Here is a 10,835-nt window from a genome sequence, read left to right on the forward strand (position 1 = left end):
TACGGATCTGGGGTTTTGGCTGGTTGGTTGGTTGTCGGGAATTTTAGTGCGGGGGTGAACCTACGGGTATAGGTGCGGATGGATACCGGTAAGTTGAGGGATGAGATGTTCTTACTATTCGAGATGTTATCATACTGCGTTGTGCTGTAATGGGTGCTACAGTGGTTCCGACCCTGAATTGGGCTCTTGTGAGGGAAAGCGCGGATGGGTAGCGTAATTCTAGGGGAATATCGGCCGACGGCCGGGGGAGCGGGGCACGTGGGGGCCGGAGCCGCTAGAATTCTGTGTGGGATCTAATGAAAATTAAGCGAATTTAGCGATCTACCAACTTCGAGACTATTTTAGAGCTAGATAATATACAGGCTAACCAAAGCGCAGTCCCAATACTATCACGACTGCTGAGTACTGATTTTAGTAGGCCAAAGATTAAAGCTCAATGGCAAGCTCTTTAGCGCTGTTAGTGAGAGTGCCGGCGTTCAGGCACAATACTGTATCGGTAGATAGCCTTCCTGCTGCCAATCCATCTAAAACCACCGGCGACTACATAAGAATTAGTCAACGAGACAAGTGAGGCCGACACTATTACTAAGTTATGTAATAATCCATAGCAAAAGGTTGTGTTCTACCCATATGATACTGTCCCCCATGTTACAAGACTGGTGGGCCCGGGCGGCAGGACTTACCCAGGTCCTCCAAATCCAAAACTGCGCCCGGCCTGGGTCACCTGCAGGCCGAGGTTTCAAGTCATCACCTGCGCCTCATTACAGGTATTAAGAAAGATTTTACTCAACAGGACTAATTATTCATAATATTATGTTCACCTGGGGTGGTTAGAGAGTTGTGTGAAGAATGGTATGGAGTGTCTTGGGGTAGGAACAGTATAATGGTTGAGCAGATGTGGGCATCGTGGTAGTAATTTAGTCCAAGTAGTCTAGATGACATACTGTAGGTTAGCCTTAAGCGAAATCCACAGCACCAGGAGCATGTTGCTCTTATTCTCGTCCGGGAAATTAAAAGTGGAAAGCCAGCAGGCTGTTCACAGGTATGTTCTGATTGCTTAGGTATCTGGTGGTCTTGCCTCGGGTTGCCGCAAGGTTCGACCCGGAGGTTTATACCTTGGAACCGCGGTGCTTGGGGGGCTGCAGATAATTTCGACCCGGCAGATCCAGGCTTTTCAAAACCATGGCCCGGACTGGCAGCTTCGGGTCACTACTTAGTCTACAGCAATCTTCCTCTCCTAATATCGTTCCTTTCTCTACCGGCCGCTGAGGCTACCGCATATCGCACTCGAGCACTGCGCGATGGCACACCAGCATATGATTGTCGGGCTTTTCATATATCAAGAATGGTGTTTCCCCCCCCCCACAGGTTTACAATACACCTAGGAGTTGTTCAATTATCGCTGTTTTTCGCCCAGTGATGCATTCGGCTATTTTAACAAGCATGTCAATATTTGAGAAAAGTAGTTGCAGTTTCGAACGAAGTCTGTGTGAACTTCCGAGACGGGAATCTTCTATCATAATGAAGCACCCTTTTGCACGAACTCTCACAGCAATGGAATTTATCTCACTCATCTAGGTAGTAAACCATCTGGCTTGCTTGACAAGTATAGGGCTCGAGTGTAGTACTGGCACCATGGGGTCCTAAAGAAATCATTGAGCCCCTTAACTGTCAGCGCCTAGAAAATCCCTCTCCAAAAACAAACCACTTTCCTGGTGCTCTCGGAGTAATATATTTTTCGGTTTTCTGAATCTTCCTCACTAAAGCTCGTTGAATTTTGTTGGAGTAAAGTTACAGTACGATAGAGCCCACTTTCTTGTGTCATTGGATTCCGGCCTCTATACGGTTACTTAGGCAACCGTACTACGAGCTGAGAGCCTCACTCAGGGAGCCCCACTCGGTTCGATGAGCATTGACCACCAATCCCTCCATTAAAGATTCGAAGTGCCAACTTTACTTTGTGTCATAAACCCCAAATGTTCCGGCAGGATCGTAATGCCTTTTCGGGAATGTCAATGCCCAAAAGAGCATCCTCAAATGCCACACTAACCATCTTTCCAGCATTGGATAACCCCAACAGTCCAGGCCCAAAGCCCCTCGCCGCCTTTCTGTGCTAGGGTATACGACCACCAAACATCTCCATCGGCGCCATACCAAGCTCCTAGAATGCCCCTTCTATCCCTTCCAAACGAGCTCCTCCTCCAAGTCTCCCAATATCAATCCCTCTCAGGCAATTACCCCCTCCTCCTTACCAACCGCCGCCTGTCTCAGCTACTCAGATCCGTCCTGCACAACAGCTTATTCCGTGCGCGCTCCTGCACAGATGGCAGACGTGCGCTCTTACACGCCGCTTCCAGCGGGGACACAACCACCGTGCGTACCCTTATCACTCGGAGGATCTTAGAGTTCACAGAAAAGGGCGGAATCCTCCAACATGCACTCGAGGCTTTCGAAAATGACAACCTCGTGCGTGTGTTACTAAACTTCCAGGTCCCTGCGGATGGGTTCGACCATTCCTATCTGACGCTCCTAGCGCGCGGCGTCAAGGCGGAGAGGGTGGAAGTTGTGAAGTTCCTAGTTGGGCGGGAAGGTAGATGTTAATGTTGGGCCGTTCAGTACAAGCCCGCCACTCGGATGGGAAACCCCGTTATCAGTCGCTGTTTCCCTCAGAAATGCGAAAATGGTTAGACTCCTGCTCGGAGATCCGAGGACGAAAGTAAACCTTGATATACACCACAATCACAACCCCCTTGGCCTCGCCGCGTCCAAAGGAAATGCCACCCTAGTTCGCCTCCTCATGCAAGACCGCGCGTGGATGTGAATACGTTCGACGTTTCCGGGGGGAACCCGCTGTTAAATGGCGCCCGCTCCGGGGAAACTTCTGTAGTAAGCCAACTACTCGCAGACGCAAGAGTCGGCGTCTGCGTCGTAGACCACAACCGAAAATCAGCAATCCACATCGCGGCGCGGCATAGACACCCGCATATCCTCCGACTCTTGGTAGAAGACGGAAGAATAGACGTGAACACCTTAAGTGAGTGTGGCAGCACAGCGCTAGAACTTGCGATCAAACGTTTCTAGTCAGGAGAGCTCCGAGATGGGGCGGTACGGGAGGAATGCGCACGTTGGATCCTCTCGCACAAAAGCTTCGACCCAAGCACACCGAATAGATAGGGCGTGCCGGTGCTGCACGTCGCAGCGTGCTTCACCACACCCGGTATAACCAGGATATTACTCACGGAGGGAAGATTCGATGCCGACACCGTTAATGATGCCGCCCTAAATCTACCCTTCTCCGCATCCCCCGTCAAATCCAATTGTCTACAAGAGCTTTTTCGGGACACCTGGCTCGATGTCAACTACCGGAATTCGGATGGTGAGACGATATTGCATCGTGCAGTTCGCAGTCGCTCAGTAGGAATACTGTAGGTGTTGCTCGAAGATGGGAGGTTCGATGTTAACGCTTTTGACGATAACATGGCAACGCCGTTGCATGCAGCTGCTAACCGATGAACGATGATGTTGCTTGGCTGTTGTTGACGAAGGGTGATGGTCGGGGGGTTGATGTTGGATTGAAGGATTGTAATAGGAGAGTTTAGCAGGTCCGGGGCACAGTTCGCTAGGCCAAGACAGTATATATAAAGAGTTTAGGGAGGATACCCGAAGATCATCCCTCCCCACCTAGGCGGTTATATACCCGCCTAGAAAGTGTCTTGTCTTTGAATGCCTCTTAGGTGGTAACAAGAGCTGGTGGGGTGAATTTTTGAAGTGGAATTTAAAGCTCAAACCCTAGGGTGATTATTAAAAAGTAAATGGAGAAAAAATATCAGGTTTCAAGAAAGTCGTCAGGAGAGAAACTGAGGTTAAAGATTTTGTTAGGAAACTAATCGGGATTAGTACACTTTCCCCACTGGCCCATGACCGCTATCAATGGAAATGGACTCTTGCTAAATCCGAGGAGCGCAGTTGGGGTAGGGCTAGGGAGTTATTCCATTTTCATTACCCTGGCGAACCGTGCCCTTGGACCTGCTAAACTCTCCTAGTGGGGATACTGCATCGGATATCCGCGGTCAAGGGGGGTTTCAAAAAACTGCGCTTGTTCTGCAGGGGCAGGGACCAGCGGATAAGGATGAGATTATGCGACACGTTAACTTGGAGAACCGTCCATTATCCGTGCATTTAGAGCGTACGGTAATTGAGTGGGATGGGGGAGCACCATTTTGTATGTCTTTTGAAGTAGCAGTAAGTGATTATTTGCCAGTGAGCCCGAAGGAAATGGCGCCGAAACAGCTCGCGGACCAAGTAATCCCAGTTCCAGAGATCTTAAAACCGCAGTGGCACTGTCAGTGATTATGGTGATAACTCTCCGCAATGAGCTGGGACCTGTCCCTTAACCAGACAATGCTCTCACCAAGTCACAAGGCCGCCAGCCTACAATATCGCGAGCACCCCGCACTGACAAACATTGTGCAGATGATTTATGATACACCACTCGGGCTGCCAATGGATAGGAATGTTAGACGAGTAGAACGCAACGGGCGTAATAGATACAAACTGTACAAGAATACAGGAAACTTAAATATTATAAAAAAGAAACAACGACTCCGAACATCACGAGATCCAACCACCGCATCGGTATGACGACCAAGTGCGAGATAAATCGCGGCACAATAAAGCAGAAATTAACTCGCTGTCACCATATCGCACCAAAGGCTCATAACCTGAGCAGCGGGGGGGGTATTCGAAGGAAAACGAGATAAGCCATCCTCACCAAAGTCCGGATATCAAAGCTATTATTAACTTATCCGGTTACCAAAACCTCCAACCTATACTCCATCCATACCGTTTTACACATCCATTCGGCATCCGGGTCGGACCCGGTCGCCACTAATTTCTACAGTATCATTCCTCCCTTAATGAAGTGGTTTTTACCCCACTACATTTCCATACTTCATTGCTTGATGGAGGCGGATCTTCACAGCCTGTCAACCTATGGTGACCCAGGCGAGGTGGGTGGGTCGCTAGGAAGAACTGGAAATCCTTGCAACCCGGGCCGCACAGGAGAAAAAAATGAAAAGTACAAGATGCGGTGTATCAATAGCCGAGTGGGAAGCAATGACGGGTAGCCGGTGTTAGAGCCTCAGGGTGGACGTCGAAAAGTCACTAGTGGGTTGTTTGGCGGGCTGTCCCACCCAAGGCTATGAGACATCGCTTTGCTGATAGTGGAGCAAAAACGATGAAAGAACAGGAAAAACACCAAAACTGACGCTTTTCAAACAACCAATACGGTTCTCCAGTACCTCCCTGTGCCGCCACGGAACAAAATATGATGTGAAAAATGCTACTGTATTTTCCGTTGCTTCACCAATTTCACTCCCTTGCCGCATGCGCAGAGCGAAGCCGGGCAAACCTTGAAATTTGAAACTTTATGATATCTGCACTGATAACCTTCCACAAACGTAGATCAATAGTCGAACAGCCATGCATCTTACTCCTAAACACTAACAGCTGTTTAGATCTTGAATATCAGAACCCAGGTCAAAATTTATAAAATCCCTGCTCAATAAACTCGTTACACCATTCCACTCACCACCGCCCAGCCAGATACTCACAATAACACAGCATATTAACATATCAGTACCAGCATCTTCAAGCAAAACTCCCACTCTCGAACACAATATTCACAATGCCCAGAGTCGCTGTCGATCAAGTCCCCACTCAAAAGGTCCCCCCACAGGTCCACCCCCTTAGGCGCTACCCAGGGGCCCGCAGAATCTATTGCCGTGACAACAACACCCGGCAAATCTTCGACCTTGGGAACGGGAAACTGTATAAATTCCGCCCACACAAGCACGGCGTGTACGAGTCCGACATTCACGCCCTCATCCAGGCCACCACCCGCATCCCCATCCCCACCATCTACCACGAGTGGGTGACTGTCGAAGGTGGTAATGGAAATGGCGGCAACAGCGGTGCCCTGGTCCATCACATGGTTATGGAAAAGATCGAGGGTGAACCGTTGCACAAAGTCTGGGTACACCTTAATAGAGAAGCCAAAGAAAGACTTGTTCGTCAGTTTGCGGGTTACCTCGATGAACTGCGCAGGATTACCTCTCCAATTATTCGCTCGTTCGAGGGCGGCGCATTGCACGACGAGCACGGGGTTCTATTTGACAGGAGAAATACCGCTCAGGGACCATTCACTGATAATCAATCCCTCTGGCTTGCGCTAACCTCTCACCTCCACCACAGCCCTTCCCGCACAATGCATCAAGCGCTCATCGACCTTCGCTCCATTATGCCCAACGGATTCCCTGCCGTGCTAACACACGCAGATCTACACCAGGGTAATATTCTTGTTCGCCATGGCAATATCGCTGCAATCATTGACTGGGAGGGAGCTGGGTTCTTCCCGAGCTGGCTGGAGTACGTCCGGTACCATCCCACCAGCAACGCTCCCGAGTTTGAGTTTGAGAATTTGGTGGTGAGGGGTATGCAGTCTTATCCGGTTGCCAGACGGTTCGTAGCTATTTTAGATGCGCTCAGGGGCCCCGAGCCCGAGGTTGTAGAGTGGGCAGTCGGGCAGTTGAGGCGTTAAGTTCGGTTGTGAGTTATCCAGGAGATTTTGAGACCATCAGTTGGGCAATGGCAGTGCATGTGGTCCCCGGAGTGAGTGGATTGTTTCCGTTTTCCTTTCTCTTACTGCTTGGTCTTGAAGGCTTTTGTTTACCTGCGAGTGAGAAGGAATGACGTGGCAGTTGGAAGTTTTGTAGAATTGCAAGGTTTCTTTGGTATATTCGAGTGTTATAAGTCCCGTACGGCCTGTGTGCAGGACCGTTAGCGTGGGGTGGGGGATCACTATAGATTCTATTGCCGGTTGAACTTAACTTTTAATAATAACGAGCAGAATATAGTATGATAATCTACAATCTTTCAAACTACACTATCCGTCCCCAAAAATTTCGCTGTCAAGATTTTCTGTCTTGATTGGTTTCAAATGAATTGAACCCCGTGAGTATAATACTTTCGCTAGTACAGTCTTATCCAAGGTAGGACCTAGAACCCTCCCGAGTGTTATATCAGGTAGGGTCGTGGTGAATAGTAAACCTGTTTGAATACAGGATCAAGCCCCACCGCTTGAGCTATAAAAAGGAGGAAACCCACCCACTCCCCACGATATCCTAACCACCCTACGATCTCCTCACCGCCCCACCCACACCCTCCCCCCCCTTCCACAATCACAGCCAAATCAAACTCTTAAAAAAAAAACCCCAAAATCTACTAAAGTTTCCTCCTCATACTTACTCCCCGAGCACTGTGGCCAGACCTCCGACGCGATGGGCTATCCTCCACTCTCCAGCTACTCCCCCGCCGCCAAAACCGAGTTCCAGAACATCACCGACGACCGATACAACCAGTACGTCAAACTCTTCGAAGACTCCAAGCAGCAATACAGAGCCCATATCACCAGCGTGAACAGCATGGAACTACGCAACCTTGCCCAGGGCGAGGCCGGCAGAGCCGAAGACTATCATGAGTGCAACAAATGGGTCCAATTAGAGCTCAACAACCTCCAGAAAGCCTGGGAGAAGAGGATTCTTGTCCTGTTCAATAAGGCCAGCAAGGGAGAAATCTTCGATGTCTAGGCGGTTGGACGTTTATGGGGTATTTTTGCTTTCTTCTTTCTGGGATTATCGCTTTCATCGAGATATCTGGTATGGATGCATGTCTTGGTGTACTTTGTCTGGCAAGGGCTGTGCTGTATTTCAATGATTCAGGGGGAAAAAAAATCCCCTCCTATTGGCAGGACGCCCAAGGGGGCTTACCGCGGCCAAACTGCCATCGCGCTTCCAATGTGAACAGAAATTCTACAATGAAGGCGAAATCCCACATAGGAAAGGTCCTGCCGAACAGCTGGAACAAAAGGTAAAATGTATAAGAGTAAAGCAAGTCTTAGGAAAAACAAAAGGCGAATACGACAGAAGTCATATCCTTCATTATATCATTTGTTTCACCTGGGATCCGCTTCCACCATAACCATAGCCTTCCTCAACTTCACATTCAACAAAAAAAAAAGGCTCATGATTCGGAAAAAAAAAAACCTAGTGCCCAAATACCGACGTATTATTAAATCCAACGGTAAGCAAAGAGTTGGCCCCCCTCCCCCAAAGGAATTGGTAGTGTAAACTAGCTTTCACATCTCAGCTACAGCCCTGTCTAGCCGGCGTAGTGACCACTCTATTATGATAGCATGATATTGTCCGCGGGACGGTTAGTCATTTCTCAAGCGTTTTAGCTATCTTCAGAGTGATGACCAGTGATTGCCATGAAGACAACCACCTCCTTCGGCCCATAAGCACCTCACATCTATGATAACTTAGCCCACCACACTTTCCTATCATACCACGACCAATGCGCCGAGCGCGAGTCCCTAGAATCCAGGCCATAATCAACACCTGAATCCCAAGCTAAACTTGACATAACCCTCCAATAGGCTGGGCATCCGACCTTAAAAAAAGCCAAAAATTCCTGGAAATGGCTGGGTGTGCTCACACTGAAGGGCTATCTTGACTTCTAAATATATTCATTCAATAACTTGCTCAGCGCCACGATTTTATGATACAAGAGTCGGCTTTCCGTCACAAGAGAGGGGACTAGCCATGGACTTCATGATTGCGTATAGAACCTCCAAGTACAGATCAGTTGAGTAGATATGATATCGCAGATACACAAGACGGAAGGGAGCGGGGAGGTGCACGTGTCAGGCTGGGAGGTGATCTTTAAGACAAAGTAATAACAGCACAATTGACTTTCCGGGGAAGGCCTTGCGGAAGGTCTGTTGCCCGAGGTTCTTTTTTTTTTTTTTTACAGTTCTTTTGCGCTACGGGTTGCTAGCCAAGACAGCGGTGGTAAAAAACTGGAAGTACAAGTAGCGGCGACTTAATAACTAAGTAGCTTGAGAATCGACTCCAAACTTACTAGAGTACAAGTACTGAAGTAGTTGCACCCACAACGAGAGATTGCACCGAAGGCGAGATTCCTTACCAACAAACCAATAATCAAGGTGAGAAAGCTTCCTTTAAAGAAACGAATCTCGCTGTGGGTGCAATCTCGTTACGGGTGCGACCGCTTTGTATCTCAAGTAGCAGCCGAATTGCCGGTGCAACGATACTAGGGATGATACCGGTAGTAATACCCCCGCCTCCCCTACACAGCTTATCGATCAACAATTGACCCCACCCCTCCTCTCCTCCTAGTGAGCTTGCGTCATGCCTGCCCAACACCTTTACTAGTGCGAAAATATCGATATAAAGCAGCCTCTCCCAAGACCTCAATTCACATTTCCCACCAATATTGCAAACCAATCATCGCCACCACCGCCACCACTTACAAACTCACAAAATGGCAACCTTAGTAGTCCACACTCTAGAAGCCGGCCGTGCCTTTCTTCCAGAAAGACTCCTCTTCAACGACACAACCCCCACGAACGCCGACAGAGCGTACGAATTCCCCGCACACGTCTTCCACCTCCACCACCCGGGCAAAAACCTGCGCATGCTGTGGGACGCCGGCATGCGCAGCGACATTTCCACCTACGCGCCCGCAATGCAAGCCGCCTTCGAAGCCTACCTGCACCCATACGTGCGGGAGGACGCCCCGACGGGGCTCTCCCGGAACGGCGTGACTCCTGAGTCCATCGATTACATATTCTGCTCGCACGCACACTTCGATCACACGGGCGACGCGGACAAGTTCCCCAAAGCAAAGATAGTGTACGGTGCGGGTACCCAGTCCCACGTCCGCCCGGCATATCCCATCGACCAGGGGTCGCGCTACCTGGAGAGCCTGTTTCCCGAGGGCCGGACGCTCGAGCTCGCCAAGGGGGATTTCAAGCCCATCGAGGGATTCGCGCCCTGGGACACCGCCTGCGACTTCTTCGGCGATGGGAGTTTACTACTCATTGATGCCCCGGGACACATGCCCGGACACATGATCGCGCTCGCGCGAGTAGAGGGGGGGTACCTGTTGCTCGGCGGGGATAGTTGTCATCACGAAGCGCATTTGAAGGAGTACGTTCCCGGTGGCAGGATGGGGTTTGGGATGCATGAGGATGCGGATGGTGTTCGGGAGAATATCTCGAAGATAGTAGAGTTTGCGAAGGCGCGGGGGGACGTGCGGCTTTGCCTAGCGCACGTTGGTACGTATAAGGATTGGGAGAGGGTTGTGCTGAAAGAGGGGGAGGGGATGAGGTTGTAAGTTTTGGAGGTGAAATGTGGGAAGGGGGAGGGAGGCTGGACGTTTTTTTTCTTTTGTCTGTGTGTTACTCCAGTCCCCTCTCGGACGCGAGTTCGTCCCGTGATATGATGCCGAGTTGCTTCCCGATCAAATCTAAAACCCAACCCCCGGACAGAGCGATCACGGCATCCGGGCGGTGGGCACGCCGATTAGATATTCACCCATCCATATTCCCAATCCCCGGTTGAGATATCGTGATTACCGATATCAGAATTTAGCACACCCCAATTACCCCCCCCTTCCAATTTTACTACTACTGGGACACGCATGCGGAATGTACTTGAGCTGAATTTACTGCGGCTTGCATCTACCGGTACGAAAACATCGGATCAACACACGACCGAACATTCGAGTCTATTTACCCCTATTGCATTTTCGTCCACGAACACAAGATAAAAGGTATAATTCGACATGCAGCCTGGTGACACAAAACACCAGCCAAGGATGAGTGTTGGCCACCCGGTGCTTACTGCTAATGTCTGGATACGGTAGTATCATGATGATCATCCAAATAGATACCACGGTACAGTACTACCATG

The 10,835-nt window shown here is 49.7% G+C and overlaps 1 protein-coding gene; it reads left to right on the forward strand.

The window, feature by feature from the left end:
- Nucleotides 1–9,402: 9,402 nt before the first annotated feature.
- Nucleotides 9,403–10,340, forward strand: GSTUM_00006914001 (uncharacterized protein; the record flags this gene model as incomplete). XM_002839040.2 has 1 exon in its annotated part: nucleotides 9,403–10,340. One exon carries the CDS (start codon nucleotides 9,403–9,405, stop codon nucleotides 10,255–10,257), a length of 855 nt encoding a protein of 284 aa, XP_002839086.1. The 3' UTR covers nucleotides 10,258–10,340.
- Between the last annotated feature and the right edge of the window lie 495 nt (nucleotides 10,341–10,835).

The sequence above is a fragment of the Tuber melanosporum genome (assembly GCF_000151645.1).
Source record: "Tuber melanosporum whole genome shotgun sequence assembly, scaffold_3, strain Mel28".
Classification (NCBI taxonomy): Eukaryota; Fungi; Ascomycota; class Pezizomycetes; order Pezizales; family Tuberaceae; genus Tuber; species Tuber melanosporum.